This window comes from Mizuhopecten yessoensis, unplaced genomic scaffold (assembly GCF_002113885.1).
Source record: "Mizuhopecten yessoensis strain PY_sf001 unplaced genomic scaffold, ASM211388v2 scaffold1379, whole genome shotgun sequence".
Classification (NCBI taxonomy): Eukaryota; Metazoa; Mollusca; class Bivalvia; order Pectinida; family Pectinidae; genus Mizuhopecten; species Mizuhopecten yessoensis.
In genome coordinates this window covers 1,120,629-1,144,954 of record NW_018404017.1, presented here as the reverse complement: position 1 = coordinate 1,144,954, position 24,326 = coordinate 1,120,629, and the positions used below count along the sequence as shown (strand labels likewise).

Genomic DNA, 24,326 nt, shown 5'->3' with positions numbered 1-24,326 from the left:
TAGCACAGAGTTTAGATACTCCCTGACAACAGCCTATGTACCACAGAGTTTAGATCCTCCCTGACAACAGCCTACCTACCACAGAGTTTGGATACTCCCATGAGGTTGCTCCACAGGATACCGACGGTGATAAAAAGCTGGTGGCAGGTCCCTACTGCTCCACGAATACTTCGGGGGGAGATCTCGGCCAGGTACATAGCGGCCACACAGAGTTTAGATACTCCCTGACAACAGCCAACGGAGCACAGAGTTTAGATACTCCCTCACAACAGCCTACGTACCACAGAGTTTAGATACTCCGTGACAACAGCCCACGTACCACAGAGTTTAGAAACTCCCTGACAACAGCCTACGTACCACAGAGTATAGATACTCCCTGACAACAGCCCACTTACCACAGAGTTTAGATACTCCCTGACAACAGAGTTAAGATACTCCCTGACAACAGCCCACGTACCACGGAGTTTAGATACTCCCTGACAACAGCCCACGAACCACAGAGTTTAGATACTCCTTGACAACAGCCTGCGTACCACAGAGTTTAGATACTCCCTGACAAGAGCCTACGTACCACAGAGTTTAGATACTCCCTGGCAACAGCCCACGTACCACAGAGTTTAGATACTCCTTGACACCAGCCTACGTACCACAGAGTTTAGATAATCCCTGACAACAGCCTACATACCACAGTGTTTAGATACTCCCTGACAACAGCCAACGGAGCACAGAGTTTAGATACTCCCTCACAACAGCCCACGTACCACAGAGTTTAGATACTCCCAGACAACAGCCCACGTACCACAGAGTTTAGATGCTCCCTGACAACAGCCCACGTACCACAGAGTTCAGATACTCCTTGACAACAGCCTACGTACCACAGAGGTTAGATAATCCTTGACAACAGCCTACATACCACAGTGTTTAGATACTCCCTGACAACAGCCCACGTACCACGGAGTTTAGATACTCCCTGACAACAGCCCCCGTACCACAGAGTTTAGATACTCCCTGACAACAGACCACGTACCACAGAGTTTAGATACTCCCTGACCCTACATACCACAGAGTTTAGATACTCCCTGACAACAGTCCACGTACCACAGAGTTTAGATACTCCCTGACCCTACATACCACAGAGTTTAGATACTCCCTGACAACATCCTACGTACCACAGAGTTTAGATACTCCCTGAAAACAGCCCACGTACCACAGAGTTTAGATACTCCCTCACAACAGCCCACGTACCACAGAGTTTAGATACCCCCTGACAACAGCCTATGTTCCACAGAGTTTAGATACTCCCTGACAACAGCCAACGGAGCACAGAGTTTAGATACTCCCTCACAACAGCCTACGTACCACAGAGTTTAGATAATCCTTGACAACAGCCTGCATACCACAGTGTTTAGATACTCCCTGACAACAGCCCACGTAACACAGAGTTTAGATACTCCCTGACAACAGCCACAGTACCACAGAGTTTAGATACTCCCTGACAACAGAGTTAAGATACTCCCTGACAACAGCCCATGTACCACAGAGTTTAGATACTCCCTGACAACAACCCACGTACCACAGAGTTTAGATACTCCCTGGCAACAGCCTACATACCACAGTGTTTAGATACTCCCTGACAACAGCCCACGTACCGCAGAGTTTAGATACTCCCTGACAACAGCCCAGGTACCACAGAGTTTAGATACTCCCTGACAACAGAGTTAAGATACTCCCTGACAACAGCCCACGTACCACGGAGTTTAGATACTCCCTGACAACAGCCCACGTAACACAGAGTTTAGATACTCCCTGACAACAGCCTACCTACCACAGAGTTTGGATACTCCCATGAGGTTGCTCCACAGGATACCGACGGTGATAAAAAGCTGGTGGCAGGTACCTACTGCTCCACGAATACTTCGGGGGGAGATCTCGGCCAGGTACATAGCGGCCAAGCTGACGTTTATACCTGAGAAATGTTCAACTTACTTAATGAATATTTGTCCTAGAATCTCGGCAGGTTTGATAGTAATACATATAAAGGCACACATATAATGATATGATGTTAATTTACTACACTACTGTTTTTGTGTTTGTTTAGGGTTTTATGTCCTTACAACAATTAAGGTATCTTTAATCTGTTTCTACTGGTATTCTCCATTTTCCCTTCGCCAAATGTCTGAACATTTCACTTTTATTGTTTAATATTCAAACACTGGGGTCAAATCTATATACTGTACTATTTTTGGTAATGCTGATTATGACAGAACTTTTAGATTGAGTGAATTGGAGAAAAAAACTTTACTACTAACTTGCTATTTTATTCACTGACCAACGTTCCATACATTTGTTAATTTTGCAAAACCAAAAGGGATAATTAATTATATAAGAACTGATTTTGGCAGTGTCATTACAACATCAATGGTTGTTAAAACCTGCCCTAATAGCTGCTACAGATGACATGGCTCTGAAGCTTGTTACACTCTTTTGATAAAAAAGTGTCTAAAAGACTGCTTCAATAAGGACGAGGTCAAGCAACTGGGGTCAAGATTCTGCATGTGAATCACATGATGATGGAATAAATTTCAAGCATCAAGTTACATGGTGAGCTTCTGTGTACATACTCAATTCTGTCACCCTCAGACCCGAGACTAAATAATAAATGTCCTGCACTCTGTTCAGTTGACATTTTAACATCATAATTTTCAATTTGCAAATGTAATTTAAATACTCATAACCAATTAACAGTGCGTTGGTATTAATCATGAAAAACAGTCACTGTGACGACTTTATGCAGATGATAAAAAAACCTTCAGTTTTTATACCTAAACCATGTTAGGTGTTTTCTTACCACAGTGGAGTCCTACTAGAGCTCTGTGTACAATAAGCATCTCAAAGGACCCAGTGACAATGGGGATCCCTCCAAATAGAGCGGCCAGGAACATCAAAACGGTTATCATCAACATACCCTTCTTCCTGTAACACAATAAAAAAGACATTTTCAGTTACATGCCACTACAGTGAAATACACAAAGATTTCAATACTCAGAAACCTGTTATTTTACTTTTAAGATTGATGGTTAAATAGACCTTATTAATCAATGACAAAGAACGGTGAACACAAACGCATTGATAACATTTATTTTGTTGAACTTTAAGATGATAATTCTGTATGTTTTTTATACCACAAACCCTGACCTGAAGACTATTTCTCAAAGGCCTTTACACTTAAGCACTGTTTACAGATATTTAATTTTATAAAGGCATGCTGTAGAAATTCCGGTAAAACAAAAACAATGAAATGATGAAGCATTATTGTTGCAGTGAACGCAGGATTGTCGAGAACAATTACTGTCTTATATCTTCACAAAATGTATGATTGAATGATAAAAATGTCAGCAAATAAGTGACCATATTGATCCGGGGCCATTTCATATTACCGCCACGCTGAACTTTTATGACAATGATATGTCATTCTTACCTTCCAAAGTGATCTGCCACACTTCCCGACACAAACGCTCCAATCATACCGAACAGAACAAAGATAGCCACAGTTACTGACCAGAGAATTTCTATGACAGGCTCGTTTTCCACCATTTTCTTAATGATACCAATTTCAATTTGTTCAAATGACATATTGGCAAGGGATGGCATAGAGCTGCCAGCGGTACTATTACTATAGCTTGGTCCTGTGGCAAGGTTGGCTAAAAATACTGCTGATTCATTGGGAGAGAGCTCCGATAGAGGAAAGTAGCCTTTTCTTACTAATAGAATCCTAGCGTAAAACTCTCGTATAACCTGAAAAATAAAGTAATTGATGTAAAAATTAGGTATAATCTGCAAAATACTATAAATCATATAAGAGCCTTGTACAATCGTTAAAATACAAGATTTGATTTTACTAGGAAATATCTGTACAAAATCCCCAGCTATCTAGTAAATGAGTGTCATTTTTTGCCAAAATCACATAAACAGTAATTGTGAGCTAAACTTTTGATTCCTGAAATACAAACCCATTTGAATTATTCTAAAACTTTTGAATAATGTCTGACTCAAAATATTTTAACAAATAAAGTTTCTGGAGTAGTGTTGACGGGGTGACCTTCCTTTTGACATCCTTAAACTCATTCAAGGTATTCTTGAAGTACTAATGGTTACCAAGACTAACTAACTAGATTTCAAGACTATCCACTGGTTATAATTACCAAGACTAACTTACTAGATTTCAAGACTACCCACTGGTTACCAAGACTAACTTTCTAAATTGCAAGACTATCCTCTGGTTACCAAGACCAACATACTAGATTTCAAGACTACCCTCTGGTTACCAAGACTAAATTTACTAGATTTCAAGACTACCAACCGGTTACCAAGACTAACTTACTAGATTTAAAGACTATCCACTAGTTACCAAGACTAACTTTGAAGATTTCAAGAATACCCACTGGTTACCAAGACTAACTTGTAAGATTTCAAGACTATTAACTTGGTAACCAAGACAACCTACTGATCAAAAAGAGTAGGCAATACTTACTGGTGCAGGATTGTTGACATCTCCTATGTTGTAGCCATATAAAAAACTGTTTCCAAATACAGTGAAAAATATACTCATGAGTAGACACGGGGTCATCTTTGGTTCTTGCTGTAAAAAAAAAGAAAGAAAAAAATGTCAATATAAGGTCTATCAATAGATTTATAGCTGTGTTGTTTTCTACATCATTCTCTTTCTGATAGTTCTACATAGACATATACTTATGTACATGCAGTAACAGTTCCAAAATTCAAATTGAGGAAATGACGATACCAGTGATTGACATACATAGCAAGGTACAAGATGCCAGATTTGTATCGACACAGCGATATACATGTATTGATATACCATTTACACATATATATTATTTCTAAGTTAATTTTCTATGAAATGTATGAGAGGAAGAGGAGGAGGAGGGGAGGAGGAGGAGGAGGAGGAGGAGGGGAGGAGGAGGACAGTAAACTTGTATTTTTCACACACAAAAGAAGCTCTGGAGTGCCAATTTAATATGGAAATTATAGAAAAAATCTATTCTCCCCTTAGAAGGCCCCATAATGCCTCAGTCTAGATCAATTGTAACCAATAAAATATTTATAAAGAATTCATTAGAGAACTTACAGTAATACAATTATCTCAAATAGCTAGATTGTCACGATTCTTAACAAATTGTTTTTAAAAGACATTTAAGTACGTGTTATTGAATTTAGTCTGAACTTAATGTTTGTGACTCTATCTACCTTCACTTTTTTATTCTATAAATAGCATTACCCTTTACATGCCCCGATATTTTTGTCATTAAGGAAAGGCATATTGATCAAATCTCCCTTCATCTGAATGACACACTGAGAAATGAGAATCTAGGTAAATCCTCCAATCTTCAGATCACATTTATCATTGGGGAAAGTTTTTGTGTTCAGAATAATAAAATCGTTTTTTAGTCATCTTGTTTCGCTGCTGTGGTTCTCCAATTTTAAAACTCTTTTTCACATGAACATCTGACAGGTTGACAATCCAGTCTTAGCCACTATCTGAGACATGATCAGCCCGAGTTTAATGTTTGCTTTGAAAGTCTGAACTTTTTACCTGTCCTTTTCATTCTTCTTTTAAAATAGGTTGTTTGTGTCATTTCAACGTAAGAAAATATTTTCAAAATATATTTGCTTAAACTGTTTATTTGCTGAAGAAAATTAAAATTATGTGAATTAGTTTTTGTATATTTTGCAAATTAACACATTCAATGAAATAAAGCTCCCATAAAATTGAAACTTCAGGTACAACAGGAAATGTTTTTTTCTGGACTTTTCACGAGTATGATCTCATGTGCTGATAATTCCTGTAGCAGCCAAACCTTTACCAAAGGCGAAAAACATTTCTGAAAAACTTAATCAAACTGTTTTTAGGTTTGGATAATAACTCACAATTGCCTGTGAAATACAGAAGACGGCACATCTTCAAAACATGTCTATTTGTTTATTGTAAAGTATAATTATGCTTGAGTTTATTGTCTTTTCATATTTATCATTCACCCCTTAAAGTCACATTTGAACCTTACCAAATCAATGAGTGGCCAGATCCAGTTTAGACATGTAGGGGTGAGTGAGTTAACTACAGGTAAAATCGATTTGTGTTGAGGGGATTCAAAATTAAAAAATTATCAACAAGGTATATACATATTATGATATTTTCATGTTGTTAATATCGGTCTTGATTTCTGCATCAGTGGACAAACCACACGTTGGAATGCCATGATCACACGGTGATAGAATGAACAAAGCTCAGTGGTCAGTTGGAATGCCCAGTCAATGAAAATCATATGCCGAATACAAAGACAGACAAATATCTAAGCTTTGAGGCTTTGGATCAATAGCTTCAAGTTCATCTATGATATTTGTTCAACGAACATTAAGGGACAGCAAGCACTATCAAATCAATATGTCAACATGTGTACTTCCAGTACAATAGAAAAACTTGTAGCCGTGTAACATGTGTCTTCAATAGAATTTTCTCCACGTCACACAAGTATATTCCGGGTTGAATTGGGGTGTGTAAAGCGTGGAACACTCTGATTGGTCAAAGTAAACCCACCCATGTTATGAAGTGACGTCAGTAATAGATAATTCTCATTGACATTTCCTCATGCTTTCTTTATCAGTCCAAGTATTTTTATTTACACATGTATACAGTTGTACACATGTCAGTTTACTTACAGTCACTATATCGTCAACTTTCAAACATGTCTAAACCATTGTAAGTTGACGTACATATTCCCCCGTTTTAAAAGAAATCTGTTGAACTCATATAATATATATCTGTTAATCTGTAGTAAGTGTGTTGGAGGTTTTATGTGTACCTCACGAACCTTACATTAGGACATGTCAATATCTTATCATCTTTCAATAAAACCAGAAAATTGGTAAAAACACCTTTAAGATGTGTTTTAAGCAGATTGAGGATGTTTTATTGAGCATGTCACATACTATATATATTCTGTACAATACTTTCTTGAGTACATACATTTGTATAATAGAACATCCCTTAATGAAATCCCTAAACGCATTATGTCTTGATCTATAGAATAGATTATTGTGTGGAAGGAATATAACTCCCACGTAAACACTATATATTCTGATGAGTCACGACTCTTACTAACTCGATCCTTTTGGTTTGTAACTGATCATACATGTATAGCAGTGTGATAAATGTACTCAAGTTTTATTTTAAAGATTAGCTACAAGTCCTTTAGAAACTATACAGATATATTAATTTTGTAAAGGTGTTTTATTCAAATTTAGGTCGCCCCATGTACGTAGTTGAATACCTAATCTGATCTAGATAGCTAGGCTAGGAATTCAGTGTTTCGGAACATTGAAACCATAATTCAGAAAGAATACAGAAAGCATGTTTGGTTGATAGTTTTAACAACCTGTACAAATAAATATGCACATCTGGATTGACACCCTTTTAAGTACATTGCAGTTAAGTAATTTTTTAAACTTATTTTGGTAGACTATACACGTTCACATGTCAAGAAAATTTGAGATAATTGTGTTTAAAAGGTATTTCCACTTTTGACTTGACAAATCCATGGAAGGCCTGTAGAATAATAAAGGTTGGTATTTCTGCATATGGATTGGTAGGTTATATAGAGTGTGTTAGACCTGAAAAATGAACCAAAATCTATGGTAAGTAATGCTGACATTTACTGTATCTGGTTGACCTTTGGCAATTTTCCTTAGACAGAACTTGTTCCGAGATACTATTCTGATCACAAGTACTAGCCTCGTCTGTCAATACACCTATAATATAATTATAATGATAATATAGATTATATTATAGGTGTATTGACAGACGAGGCTAGCACCTGTGATTATATTATAGGAGTATTGACAGACGAGGCTAGAACCTGTGATTATATTATAGGCGTATTGACAGACGAGGCTAGCACCTGTGATTATATTATAGGCGTATTGACAGACGAGGCTAGCACCTGTGATTATATTATAGGTGTACTGACAGACGAGGCTAGTACCTGTGATTATATAATAAGTGTATTGACAGACGAGGCGAGTACCTGTGATTATATTATAGGGGTATTGACAGACGAGGCTAGTTCCTGTGATTATATTATAGGTGTTTTGACAGACGAGGCTAGTAACTGTGATTATATAATAGGTGTATTGACGGACGAGGCTAGTACCTGTGTTTATATCATAGGGGTATTGACAGACGAGGCTAGTTCCTGTGATTATATTATAGGCGTATTGACAGACGAGGCTAGCACCTGTGATTATATTATAGGTGTTTTGACAGACGAGGCTAGTAACTGTGATTATATAATAGGTGGATTGACAGACGAGGCTAGTTCCTGTGATTATATAATAGGTGTATTGACAGACGAGGCTAGTACCCGTGTTCTGATGAAATCATTTGGTATACGTGATATAGAAGCTGCGACATATTGCCTGAGGAAATTGAGGTAACATATTGAAACATTGATTAGTCTGATGAAATTTGGATATTTAATATGGAGCACTGCTGTATGATGAAATGAAGTGTTTCTTATTGCATGAGCGTAGTATAGCTACTACATGTGTTGTATAAATGGGACACGTCAAATTCTATTACTGACAGATAATACAGTAACTAAAATTTCACAAATCATCATCTCCATTTTATTCAAATTACAAAGTTGGTTTAATAAAACTTAATACAATCTAACTTAGATTGAATTTCAAAATACAGTCTTACAGTAATAACAACAACTATTAAAATATGTCTAAAGTCGTGGCTATATATTTTCACTAGCTTTGTCTATTTCTGGGTACACTATGTAACTACAGTACTAGGTCGCTGGATAAATATATATACATGTTCAGGATATTGAACTAGCTACCATAAGTGCCAAACGTAATGAAGGTTACAGGAAAATGAGGATGACTGCAAGTCTCCCAAAACTCTCACCTAAAAAGTCATAACAGACACTTTTTTTAAGATCATGAGTCAATAAACTATCGTGAAACTGACTAGAAAAAGAAAAAGGGGTGCTTTTAATAAATAATAATTGATATGGCAGATATTAGGTCAAATACGGTAGCTAATTTTACAGGTATGTGCTGTCTCTAAATTCAGACTTTCAGGTATACCCCTAAATTACATGAACGAGTGGTTAATGTATAATTATTCACGATCATACCAGACCATGAATTATCAAACCGCTTAAACGTCCCTCTCTTTGTATTCTTAATGTCAATAGGTAAGTCCTACAATAAATGTACCAAGGCTCTATAAACTATAGGCAAAGTGTAATTACTGTACAGGTGTAATGTAACTTACAACAACTAGAAATGGTCTAATTCATGGATTCTCCCAGGCAAAAGTAATGCTGTATGTAATGTATAGGGTTCATGTTGTAAATGATGCAATGTGAAAGTCCGTTATTGTATGTTCCAATATATTCATTGTAAAGTTACACAGATAACAACTGCTGTTGTGTGTCAAAGCAAATCAAGTGCACTCCATGCATGTGGATCTAGTCCCCAGGCACCGCAGATTTATATATATTTTTTGCGACCGAACAGTAAACAAAAATCTCCTGCATCTGCTTGTAGAACCAATTCAAAATGCCAAGGCTATATTAAATTCACTGAAATGTCACAGATTAGCTGTAAAAACAGTCAAACCTGCAAATGACGACAAAATACGGTAATTTTAAAAGCGGCCATTTAAAGAAAAAAATGGTCAAGATACAAGTGTTATACAATCAAGTTAAATGGGGAAAATATAAAATATTATCAGGATACAGGGATAAAATCAGAAACTAAGTCTCCAATACATCATGGAAGGACAACACTAAGACCTAGCTGTGGCGGCAATTTGAACATCACGAACTCAAACCATTCAAGGATGTACAATTAAACGAGCAAGATGCCCGAGCCTCGTGTCCCTGCAGGCAGGGCAGAAGCATTATACCTGCTGCCCCCAATGCATGATCGTAAGAGGCAACTAAATTTGGAATCTTATCTTTTCTCTTCTTTCTAAATAACTTTCTTCTTCCTAATGTCTCCATTGACAAATTAATACCTCTCTTTTGACCTTTAGTTGAGCGTTCGCCCCTGTGAGGAAGGCTTTGGGTTCTGTCCCCTGGCCGAGACATACCAGAGTCTGTAAAAATGGTAGTTTCTACTCCTGCTTAAAGCTCAACAATTTAGGAGTGGGACGACTGGTTCGCCCGTTGTCAGTATTATGTGACCGGGTGGGGTGATAGGACGTTAAACAATACTAAACCAAACCAAACCAAACCCGAGCCTCGTAGTTCTTATATGAGGTCTAGTGAAAACCTTCAATAATTACCAAAATAATATAGGTCAACCTAGTAGAAATATTTTGATAAACTTAAATCATTTACAGATTTTCTTTAACTCATTCACCCCTTGAGAAACATTTGAACTCTTTGTATTCAAAGGTTGGAATAATTCATTATAAAATTTCAGGGGTGAATGAGTTAAATGATTTGTTTTATAGCAGAAAAAACCCAGAAAATTGTACATTCTTATAACAAAATAATAACAGAACATATAAAGGTAGGAAATTATGGTATAGATAGGATATTTATATATCAGTATATAAACGTGTGACGTTTATAGCATAAATAAATAAATAAATACAATTTGCATCCCACAAGTAAACGATCAAACATGTACTTTTTAGCTTCATGACCTTACAACCTTACAACTGTATACATCCGGTACAAATACATTAAGGGCAGTGGTGAATAGATGGATCAGTCGATTACAGTAATGTCAAAGTTTCTAGATGTTTTTAATTTTTACATTTAGGCAACTGCCAACTGTAGGCTAACTAGCTTTTATGTAATAGATTGTAGATATCAAAGACATTGAGAAAATAACACAAGGTACACTGTAAATGTTGTGACTTTAAGGAGAGTTTTATATGCTGATGGTCTGTTTGGTAAATAAATCATTTGAAATTTATAGTTATATATGAAATATTTGTATGTGTGTAAGTTAAATGTTGATGAAGTGCTTGAGTAATGCCAGGAGGTGAGAGAGAGTTTATGTCAACAGGAAAATGTAAATATGTGTTCTAGAATTACAAAGTATACAAAGTACCTTCATGTGTAAAATTGTAACCATCTTTAAGTTGGTACATGTTATTTTACAAAATTCTTTTACATTTCAGTTCATCCTTAATAGGTACACGTTATGATAAAAGATTTTTCATTTTAAATTCCTTTACACTTCAATTTCTTCAAGAATCATAGGTACAGTAAAAGGTTCAAATTAAAACCATTTTGACATTCCAGTTTGGGAATTCTAAGTGTATGCAAATGGTTTGAAAATAAATTCCACCATATATCTATCCATACTTGTCAGGGTTTTTTTAATTTCCATGGGGCAGATTCTGCATGCTCAAAATTGAATACATAAATAAATTTTGTATACCTGGTATATACCCCCTGGGGTCAAAATAACCCTTTAGTATGAAATATCTTTAGAGTTATTCTTTCAGATGAAATCATCATGCAGATCTTAACATAAAGAAATGATTAAGCAAATTCAGTGGTTGGAAAAACTTAATTTAAGGGCCCAGAATCGTCACCTTATAGATAGGGAGGGATGGCCTGTATATCACTAGTAAGCAATTTTAATAAAGATTTCCAACTGTACCGTTACGCTATCAGTAATATATTATATTTGTTACACCTCAAGTGAATTTCTAGCTATTTGATTGGTTGGGGGAAATTTTAACAAAAATCTCTGTCACCCTCCGAAAATACATTGGTTTTACGGGGCGCGGGTGATATTGCCATGAGACAGTGAAAAATATCACATGCGCGAAAAATGTGCGTTCACCGCTTCGTTTCCCCACCGTGATGGTCACAAGAACGTTTGATGGCAACAGCCAATTTTATCAAGCGCCGGTGCGATAGCGATTGTAAACAGCAGACTATCAACACACAAGATGTCATTATCGAGGTTTGCTGCCGTTTCTGAGCTAAAAAGACTTTTGGTGTAACAAAATAGATATGACATTCATTAGCAGGTGACAGTGAATATTGTCAACCCTCAATAACCCATTGTCACCCGAGGCGAATGGTTTTCTCGGGTTGACAATATTCACTGTAACCTGCTAATGAATGTCATATTTATATAATGTCTTTAGTTTTCTGGCTAAAGCTTTTAACTTTCCTTGGTTACAACACAACCAAATGTTAAATGAGTAGGCTAAGCCAGGAGAATGCTAACATCTTATATGTCCTTCCTCATCCCCACCCCCAACCACACACCAAAAGTGTCCAAGTTAGATAACTCTAACATAAAGTACAGGAACAATAGCATACATCTCATCTTCGTAAAAAATACAGATTGACATCCATTTTGTTTTCAGATCTATACAAAACACAATATACTGACACAAAACTTAAAAGAAAATCTAATTAATATTCAAATGTCAATTTGAACTATTGTACTGACTGTTTCTATGGTAACAGATGACTAAGAGTGAATGAGGTCAGACACAGCCAGGTGGTGCACATAGTAGATAGCAGCATCCTCATCAATCACACATAGGTACATCAAACAAAAGCTACTTAACCTGAGTCAGAACCTTAGTGTTGAATCATAAAAATCAATATAGAGGTTAATCACTATCAGATATTGTGTTCCAATCCATAGGTTTCAGCCTCAACAAAAGGGGGAGAATACACTAGTACTCTTTAATATACCTAGTACTCTTTAATATACCTAGTACTCTTCAATATACCTGGTAACTATCAAGTATATTACGTAATATACTAGTAACAGGAGATGGGTTTGAATCCGGGGCCCTCCGAACTCTAGACGGATGCATTACCAATTGAGCTAGCTGGTGGCCGATGATCGAGCCAGTCTAGTTCCGCTACATTAGTACGTCAAACCATATCTCAAGGCAACACCTATCAGTAATGATTATTTCACATACAACAATATACATTCCAGTAGTACAGCCTAGGTATATCTATTTGTCTATTTAGGTCTAGAGTAAATCCCCATTACTTTGTTAATACTTAAATATCAATCTTTATAATGCATATAATGCCATTTACCATAAACAAAATAATTTGAATGTGAGGTAGACAGGTCTCACACTTGATTCAACTGAAGTCCATAATTGTATATATAATGTAAGGTACAGCTGGAGGGGTCTGCTACAGTCTAAAAATAGCATATGTTCTGTTTATTACCCTAGCTGGTAAATAATATGTTGCAGACTAACATATGGCCAACACCTAAGGTCTATGAGAACTTACAGACTCACATTTGGACTACACCTAGGGAACATGAGAACTTACAGACTCACATTTGGACTACACCTAGGATACATGAGAACTTACAGACTCACATTTGGACTACACCTAGGGTACATGAGAACTTACAGACTCACATTTGGACTACACCTAAGGTCTATGAGAACTTACAGACTCACATTTGGACTACACCTAGGGTCCATAAGAACTTACAGACTAACATTTGGTCTACACCTAGGGTCCATGAGGACTTACAGACTAACATTTGGCCTACACCTAGGGTCTATGAGAATGCTAACAGACTCACATTTAGGGCCAGCTTTTTACATTCTTGATGGTAAACAGTGTAAGACAAAGGTGGAAGGCCAACTAGAGATTTGGTAGAGAGACTTTCACAGACACTACAGGTACAGGCTATTGTTGTTGGACCCCTCCTGTACACACTTGTCATATATCATGGTGTGACATTTCAGATTTAGTAAACATTTCTGGAATAGCACACCTCCGCTGTCATGTGTATGTACACACATATACTGGTATAATGTATGACATTTTGGCATCAAGTCTGTTGACATTGACAGTTCATCATTCACAGGTTTTATCTGCCTCGTGACAGGGAAAAACAATGTGTGTGTTCTGTATCGTCTCCGAAATCTGATTAGCAACACAGCGACATGCCACGTACATGCTATAAAACTGAAGATGAAATACTGTGATGGCCACTTGCATATCTTCAGTTTATTTTAGCATACGCGACATGTCACTGTAATCATAGCAGTCGAGAGAAGGACAGTGACAATGGAAAGGCAGATTTACAACCAAATCTTCTGATTTTTATATTCTAGCTCTCTTCTCATTAATTAGGTGGGTCAAAGTCATTCATTTGAACAGAGTAAATAGACCTTCACCCCAGCAAGTTAAATTGAACCTGCCAAAAATCAGTACTCCTACCTATATAAACCATTAGCGGAACTGGAAAGGCTGGATTACAGGTGACCTCGGGTACACGTAGCACAATTGGTTAGACCACCCATCTAAATTTGTTGGTTCAGGGTTTGAATCCCAGTCTGGCCATGCATTTTCATTCCTGTTACAGCGGTGCCTGTAAACAACCCTTGTTGCAAATACTGTGCAATGCTTGGCGAGGGGACACCCTAACCTGGGTTGTAAATAGTGTTGTCTTTTGTTGGGGAAGCCTTAGAGTTAAAGGAGGAAGAAATATTAATGTAGCAAATATAGACTGTGTCATCACTGGCAACCAGGTCAACTGGTTGGAGCACTCGTCTAGATTTCAGAGGTTTCGGGTTTGAATCCCGGTCTGGCCATGCATTTTCATTCCTGTTACAGCGGTGCCTGTAAACAACCCTTGTTGCAAATACTGTGCAATGCTTGGCGAGGGGACACCCTAACCTGGGTTGTAAATAGTGTTGTCTTTTGTTGGGGAAGCCTTAGAGTTAAAGGAGGAAGAAATATTAATGTAGCAAATATAGACTGTGTCATCACTGGCAACCAGGTCAACTGGTTGGAGCACTCGTCTAGATTTCAGAGGTTTCGGGTTTGAATCCCGGTCTGGCCATGCATTTTCATTCCTGTTACAGCGGTGCCTGTAAACAACCCTTGTTGCAAATACTGTGCAATGCTTGGCGAGGGGACACCCTAACCTGGGTTGTAAATAGTGTTGTCTTTTGTTGGGGAAGCCTTAGAGTTAAAGGAAGAAGAAATATTAATGTAGCAAATATAGACTGTGTCATCACTGGCAACCAGGTCAACTGGTTGGAGCACTCGTCTAGATTTCAGAGGTTTCGGGTTTGAATCCCGGTCTGGCCATGCATTTCTCCTCTCCTGTTATATTAGTGGCTTTCAGGAGAAGCTGATTGAAAATTTTAATCCATTTGACATTATAGTGACCCTGTCTTGTTCTTCAGGTCCCTATCCTGTGTGATGATTTGTATGTATTTTTGCTGACATAAATAATTATAATTGGACTAGCCATTTTTAAATTGAGGGGGTCCCATAGCCATCCATGATTAAATCCTACAGTTATCACTAAACCACTCCTTTGACTAACATCATTGGAGGGCTGTTCCATCATTACCGTTTTATTGACTATGCAAACACATGTAAAGAGCCTGGTACTAATAAGCAATAGCTGCATTTTAAAAATATGAATATATGGAATGAAGGAGATTCATATTATTAAAATATGTATGCTACCAATTGTGGTAATTAATCTGTTCACTATAAACCCTTTATAAATCTTTTATAGACACAATATACAAACGTACAAGTCTTTACTACACTTCGTTCAAAGGAATATTTGATCTTTTTTCAATGTGAGTAGGTCACAGGTTGTAGACTGGCATTTATCAAAATGTTTAAGCCACAAAGACCCAGTCAATGTCTTAAAAGCATAGTTACCTTAACAGTCTAACGCAATTTCTGAAATTAATCACTTATTTATTTTCACTATAAAATCGCACCCAAAGTATCTTTGTATAGTATTATGCAATGCTTCTAGTAAAGTTTTGATTAAATTATTAATATTCTGGTTTCAAAGTTTAGATATATAACCGAGAAAATCAATGCAAAAATAATCCTGGAGAAGCTGACAAAAGTCACTTGTAAAAAAGCTGGCGCAAGAAACGCTATACACAAGATCCTACCTGTACAGTAGATTAAATGCCAGGTAAGACAAAATAAGACCATTGATTTATTTAGTTACGGTTCAGTAGGTCAATTTACTCCTACCTTACAAATGTCCACTTAGAGAACTTTAAGTTATTTAGGTCAGAATGTATATCAAATGAAGCTTATTGTTGTAATAGTTCTTTCTTTTTGAAGCTACATAGTCACTAATATATAAGACCCAGTTAATATTTATTTTGCAATATTCATGTATTATCGAGAAGCCAATTTTATTTTTCACCTAGCACACACCTGTTCTATTTGCTGTAGGAACAGTGTTAGTTGTATGCAGAATCAAAGATTTGTAATGACTTATTAAGCATACCAGGTACCTTTTATAAGATATACATTTATATAAAGAAAACATTGAGAAGTCCTTGTGTTGGAATTAAATATAAAAAATAGAACAAAAGACAGAGATAGCGTCTCTAGGCCTTTCTCGGGTTGATTCCCCGTTCATCAGGAGACTGGTTAATTTTCAGAAATTGTATGCTTAAAAAAATGTTTGCAAGTTCATATTGGCCAATGATCTAACAATGTGTTACCAACGACCTTTTCCTTGTCATTTTCCAGTAAAATCAATTATCTGCCCTAAATGCTTGTGAACAATCCTTGCCTGAATTTGATGATCTATTTATAAAGATGCTGGGATATTGATCAGGCCTGGCTGCTGGTCTAGAAATAAACACTCCCTATATACACAGCTTCTATGTTATGATCCTTAGGTCGACTTAGGTCCACCAACCTGTATATATAACAACTAACCAGATATACTGACTATATACAATACATGTATAGGTGACTGCATGACATTTACATACAACAATAAATTGTGTTAATCCTGATCACAAGAACACAGACAACCTCTAAAGGTCCTCTAGACATAATGAATTTGACCTCTCCAGCCCACAGACATCTCTTACGCCTACTGTGCACTAGTTTGTTTACAATATCAATATTGAGAGTATATCCCCAGGTAGCCTCGTCTGTCAACACACCTTAAATACAAGTTTATATTATGGGTGTATTGACAGACGTGGCTTGTGTCTGTCCTCTTATTACCTCAGCAGCAGAGGATGCAAAGGCTTGGGTGGGTCTAAAAAAAAAAATTGTGAATGAGGGTGTCCAGGGTTGGGGGGGGGGGGGGGGGGGGGGGGAGAGAGAAAGGATGGGGGAAGATTTCAATTTACTGAAAATGCTTATTTGGGGTTTAATGTCCTTGCAATAGTTAAGTCATAGGACAGATACCTTTTTAGGAGATATCCACTTAAAGGAAAACACAGGTCAGAGGGAAAGATATATTAATATGTGATAAATAGTCCTGAAGCAGCAGAGCCCAAGTGTTGGGGGCATAAGATCAATTATGGCCGCTTCAATATCCTATAAGTTGAAGACATTGCAGAAAACTCCCATTTCTATAGGGGGGTCCAACATAAGTAGGCTTTCACTATATAAAGTCTGATACAAATAATGTATATGTGGTTTATCATATGACATAGTGATGACAGTATAATGTATATGTGGTTTATCATATGACATAGTGATGACAGTATAATGTATATGTGGTTTATCATATATGACATAGTGATGACAGTATAATGTATGTGTGGTTTATCATGACATAGTGATGACATTATAATGTATGTGTGGTTTGTCATATATGACATAGTGATGACAGTATAATGTATATATGTGGTTTGTCATATGACATAGTGATGACAGTATTATGTATATATGTGGTTTATCATATGACATAGTGATGACAGTATAATGTATGTGTGGTTTATCATATATGACATAGTGATGACAGTATAATGTATATATGTGGTTTATCATATGACATAGTGATGACAGTATAATGTATGTGTGGTTTGTCATATATGACATAGTGAGGACAGTATAAGCATCCTTTATCAACAATTCACCATATAAAGACATAGCAGAAACCCCCACTTCCGTATCAATGAATGACTTGTCTTGTGATGATTAGTATTACCGTATAAGAAAACTTAAGTACACATGTATCATAGGATAAGGTCTGGCTTATCAGGCCAAGTGTTTACATCACTCGTATACACAAAACTGACTGAGTCAATGACATCCTCCTCGCTACCTTCTAGACACATATGACAGCTAGCTATTAAATCCACAAGGAGTAATTATAAGGACATAACTTGTGATCCATTCATATTCGATGAGAATTTATAACTGTTGGTGCTTTGTTGACATATTTGGAGTCAAAATTAAACAAGTCATTAGTTTGACTGGATCTGCACGAGTTGACCTCGCTTATATTTAGTAGGAAAGCATGTCTCCAATCCACTGATGTGATTTAACGTAACAATGACGGGGCAATATTTCAGAGACCCGGTTCCTTGTTGTCTAGCAATGTTACCTGGTAGTTGTTTTTTTCATGTTGTTAGGGGCAAAAGAAAAGAAAAAAAGTGCAATAATTAAAAATATCAAGAAAAATAATATTTAAAGAACTCGGTTAATACTATCATTAACAATTTAACATCAAAATATGCCATGGAAGAATGGTTTTAAAAACATAAAGGTTATTACTATACTTTAAAAAGACCCGTATTACAGTAGCTACTTAGGTCCACAAGGACTGCCTGAAGTTTCAATTTATCTACTTAGATTAATTTAGTGTCAAATCTTCAATTACTAAATCAGTAACGGAAAAAATCACATTCAACACTAAAGGTAAAACCTCTGGTGTAATGTGTACATTGATCAAATTCTAAACTAATGGTGAGATAACTTAAATAGTAAGGTGAGAGGTTATCTACAATTAATCATGTTCCACCAGGCAGGTGTGTTAGATGGGTTTGGGGGGATGATGACAACCATCTAAAGGGGTTACATAAACTAATTTAAGTCAGTGTGTACGTCCTGGTACAATCCCAGTGGGTTAATACATCAAATTGGTTACTATATATATGAGGATGGGCTCACTACAGGACAGTAAAATAAAATCTGACTAAATTACAAATGGATATCAATGGGCTCTGCATTGGCATACATTGGTGGTCGGGTGGCGCAGTGGATAGCGCACTTGCCTTTCACCAAGGTGGCCAGGGTTCCATTCCCTGATTGGACGTGAAAAGGTATATATAGGGGTCACCTGCCCGACCACGTGGGTTTTCTCCGGGTACTCTGGTTTCCTCCCACAATAAGATTCCCTGCGCACTAACGTCTGGGCCAACAAGAGTGATTAAATGTAAGTTGAAATAACTTGTTTCATAATTGTTGTAAAATATATAAAGTTTATAATTTTTCCCTTTAGCTCAGCGGCAGAGCATCAGGCTGGAGAGCCAAGCGTACGGGATAGGGGGTTCGAACCCCAGCGACGGCACTATCTTTATCACTATTATTCGTCCTACTACACATTGGCTTATTTTACGGTAATATAATATCTCACGATATCCAGGTGAAAATTTCAACAATAATTTGTTCACAGTCCTGTTTAAAATTCATTATAATATATATTACAAAACAAAACATCTCAAATGCTAGATATGACATAAGGGAAACCCCCTATGAGTGACATAAAACACACGTGGTGCTACCGAAGTAGGCCGATGTCCGAGAGTGAACCACGCGCCTGACCACACTACTAACTAATACGTTACGGTTCAACAACCACATAAACTACTGCAATACGTCCTACTAGTTACCAGCCCATGCTACTTGTAGAAATGGCGGCTACACACATTATACACACTTCTAAAACCATGTGTTGTACACAAATCTGCTGTTAACGAGACAATCTAGTACTTTCCGATAATATAAACACAAATACTGTTTCCATGTTAAGTGTTCCAATGTATTAAGTAACATAATAGTCCAGCACGTATCTTAATGAACACAAAACACGACACGACAATAACGGCTATAAGCCCATGTTGATGTTATGCATAGGTTGACCTTCAGTCATTGTTGCTGAACACATGTTTGTCCCTGCCGTCTCTCTCAAACCCAGATGTCAGAGATAAACTTGAAGATATTGTGATGAAATATATAGATCATATCACACTTACCTCAGCCATGCTGCCTGTGCGTGATTTTCTCTATATTATCAACTCAAATGACTGTTCCTAGTGCACGTACACACTATATCAATGTGAACATGAAATGGCTGCTTCTGATTGGTCGAATGAGACACACCCCGAAACACTATAGGCAACTTATATAAACTCGCGTAGTGGAAAATATGCTAAGGCCTGCATGTACATCCGGGTGATGTTAAATTATAATATCACTGTGAAAATGCACTTTTTTACATATAGGTTAGGTAGAGGAGTACATCTGGTTATGTTGCATTATTGTTATCATTAATTAAATTTTCCTATATCTACCTATAGCGTAAATGCTAAATGTCAACCCGCCGGATGTGGTATCTCGCGAGATGAGAGTCTAGGGTTAACGAATGGAAGGAATATTATACCGACTCCGTGTGGTTAAGGGTGGTTTAGCCACACCTAGCACACATTTCCAAAATACCTTGTGTCACTTAGCATTTATGTCCAGCTCCACACCTGATAACAGTTTGGTTATGGCCTGTTTAAAATAAAACATATATAGATGACCTTCCGATGTGAAGGTTTTGTTATTTATTTCGTTTGATAACATGCAAAAAAGATAAAACTAATATATTTCATTTATTTGTACAATAAAATATGTTTAACCAGAGACGTAGTATATACTGTTTAAACTAAAAAAAGACTGCAACATATAAGACTTATTCTAAATATACCTAAACAGTGGGCACACATGACATTATTGTTTCCTACACATCTACAGTAATCTAATTCCGTGATTTTATGTAAACGTTACTCTTTCATAATATGTGTTCCAATATTGGATATGCAGCCAGGGACGGCCCATTTACATTAAAGTCGTTATGGACAGTATGGCATTTGTTAAACTTGTAACAGGAATGAGAATATAGTGTGCTTCCACCGGGGATCGAACCCTCGATCTCCCGGTACCTAACCTACCTGTCCAGTATGACCTATATTACATGTACCTCACCCCAGTGGTTACCCAATCTTTATACCTAACCTACCTGTCCAGTATGACTTATATGACATGTACCTCACCTCGGTGGTTACCCAATCATTATAACTTACCTACCTGTCTAGTATGTCCTATATAACATGTACCTCACCTCGGTGGTTACCCAATCTTTACACCTAACATACCTGTCCAGTATGATCTATATTACATGAACCTCACCTCGGTGGTTACCCAATCTTTATACCTAACCTGCCTGTCCAGTATGATCTATATTACATGTACCTCAACTCGGTGGTTACCCATTCTTTATACCTAACCTACCTGTCCAGTATGACCTATATAACATGTACCTCACCTCGGTGGTTACCCATTCTTTATACCTAACCTACCTGTATAGTATGACCTATATAGCATGTACCTCACCTCGGTGGTTACCCAATCTTTATACCTAACCTACCTGTATAGTATGACCTATATTACATGCATCACAGTGTATATATTACGCCTTGCTGGTTGGTTTCGAAAATAAGATAGGCCTATTAAATATTGTCAGTCAGTATATAATGCAGATTATTTGCTACAGTGATATTACATCTCTTTAAGAATTATTTTTTGATTCAGAGTCCCGATGAACATGTTTGTACCATTGTAAATAGTAGCTGGCAATCATTTTCGCAGCTCATTAATATTCATTACTCTGCTCGTGGGTTACCACACGCTGCGGGTTGACATTAAGCCTGCATGTACATCCGGGTGATGTTAAATTATAATATCACTGTGAAAATGCACTTTTTATATATATAGGTTAGGTAGAGGAATAAATATGGTTATGTTGCATTATTGTTATCATTAATTAAATTTTCCATATTGATGTTAGTTTTCTTCATATATATATACTACATGGCTTTAAACCAGAGACTTATATATATGTGTGTAATTTAGATACGTCTCTGTATATAATATACATATGGGTCAAAGAAGTAATATAGACGGTAAAATCCCATATAACACTGGATCCTAACGAATTCCAACAAACAACCTAAACTTGTCCACACTGTCTGAATTACTTCTTTGCCCCATATTATACCTATAAATACACATCTGATACATTATAACCAAATTTTATTTGATACTTATGTACGTAAGTAGTCGAGTGAAATGAAATATTGATACCGACGCGTCATAGCGTGTCACCCGAGCTCTCCCATTCATGTTTTCTTACGCACACTTTCGTAGTAAAATCAATGAGACTACGTCATAAACGTCACGAATACAGACCTCCTGTTCTAACAATTGTACTCTAAATGCTTCGTGCCTGCTGTGGGTGAATGTTTTACTAGTAAATATGTTCAAGTAAACTGCTTATAACGGCTACAAGCCCGTGTTGATGTTTACAATTAAAGGTACCATTCCTCGTGGATGGCTTGTGTTCATCTTCATCGGACTTGTTTCATATTTATGAATGGAAATACAATTAATTGAAAATTGCGTAAGATGTTGTCACGTGGCATTGCACGCCTACACAAAACTGATGACATATTGGGAAACATTTCTTTATACATGTATTTTGAAATCATCCATTATACTGAGATATTTGGTAAACAAGTTTAAATTACTTGGATATTGATTCACAATCTCTTAGAAAATATTGTTAGGGGATACAATGGGGAGCATATTGTAACATCAAACCTGGTAAGACATCTTGACACCAATAATATTATATTTGAACTCCAGCACGGTTTTAGAGAAAAACGTAGTTGTGAAACCCAACTAGTCATGCTTATGGAGGATTTTTTCAAAAACCTACAAACAGGTAAGCAAGACTGATTTAATTTTACTCGATTTTAGTAAAGCTTTTGATAAGGTAAACCACGAAAAACTTTTATTCAAACTTCATCAATACGGGACACAGCACCTAACTCTCAAATGGATTGGAGGGTGATACTTCATCAAAAGTCCCGGTAACATCAGGTGTACCCCAGGGCTCGGTCCTCGGCCAAATTTTATTTTTAATTTATATTAATTTCATAGTATTTCATAGTATTCTTCCATCATTGGAAATCTCGATAGAGATTGTTGCGATGCCTCTTCTTTTTGCTTTATTCGCAAGTAATGACTTGCCACTAAACATAACATCAACAGTGCGTCTCTTCGCAGACGACACTGCCATCTACCTAGCGGCAAGTAATCTACAAGATGCATACAGACTCCAAAAAGACCTTGACAGATTACAGTTATGGGAGAAACAGTGGGATATGGAATTTAACCCGAGCAAGTGCCAGGTAATACACATATCCAGGTCAAAGACGCAAATCCCCACAGAGTATATGCTACACGGACAAGTACTTGAAACTATTCCACATGCAAAATACCTTGGTGTCACCATATCATCAAACCTGACCTGGAATAAACACATCCAAAATGTAAGTAGCCAATTGCAAGCCAACATATCGTTAGGATATATAAAAAGAAACATCAAGGTGAAAGACAAAAAGGTAAAGGCTGCATCGTACACGGCACTGGTTCGCCCTAAATTAGAATACTCTGCCTGTGTCTGGGACCCACACACCCAAGATCAAAGTAAACAACTAGGACTGGTCCCGCGCAGAGCTGCTAGGTGGGTGTCTGGCAAATTTTCCCCTCTGGACAGTGTAACAGACATGTTAGGGAGTCTGGGTTGGCAAACATTAGCACACAGAAGATCCAAAAGCAGACTGTGTTTATTTTACAAAATAGTCTACAAGAAAGTAGCAATCCAAATGCCACCGTATGTAGTCCACCCAATGAGACTATCAAGAAATGCCCACCCTTATCTTTTCGGCAAATCCCTACCAATAAGGACTTTTACAAATACTCGTTCTTTCCCCTACCCATAGTCCAATGGAACGCCCTCCTTTTAGGAGCTTGCAGCAGTCCATCACTTGATATCTTCAAGAAGGCAATCAGTGATACTCCCTTTGTTAGGCCATAGACTATGTCAGCGTGTTTTTAACTTCACCCTCCCCCATCCCCCTCACCCACGTCCCCTGTCATCATAGTTCACCTACCCGAATACACTATTTCTGGCTCTGTAAGGAAAAGAGTTCCTAAAGGTGGCCAGTGTTGATATGACCAACACAGAATCAATAGATCCGCTATTTTGTACAACAGGAGCTATCAACATCCGTAGAGGTTCTATAAAATATGCCCTTGTATGGGCAGTAGCAGGTCTAAACTTATAGACATTCTTTAGCACCACATATTACGCTGCACATAATATAATACTCGAAAGAGGGTGTTGCA

General features: G+C 37.2%; 1 protein-coding gene across 2 annotated transcripts in view; it reads right to left on the bottom strand.

Annotated features, from left to right (window-relative positions):
- The window catches only part of LOC110460795 (solute carrier family 2, facilitated glucose transporter member 1-like), a 59,412-nt gene that overhangs the window by 10,691 nt on the left and 24,395 nt on the right, over positions 1 to 24,326 (bottom strand). The window contains exons 1-5 of one of the 2 annotated variants that reach the window (XM_021513952.1): positions 20,066 to 20,179; positions 4,532 to 4,639; positions 3,479 to 3,795; positions 2,849 to 2,973; positions 1,826 to 1,966 (exon numbers count right to left, since the gene is read on the bottom strand). In XM_021513952.1, coding sequence (XP_021369627.1) covers positions 1,826 to 1,966; positions 2,849 to 2,973; positions 3,479 to 3,795; positions 4,532 to 4,639; positions 20,066 to 20,074 — 700 coding nt within the window. In that variant the 5' untranslated portion in view covers positions 20,075 to 20,179. Of the gene's footprint in view, positions 1 to 1,825; positions 1,967 to 2,848; positions 2,974 to 3,478; positions 3,796 to 4,531; positions 4,640 to 20,065; positions 20,180 to 24,326 lie in introns of those variants that run through there. The other variant, XM_021513959.1, reaches the window with a different exon arrangement.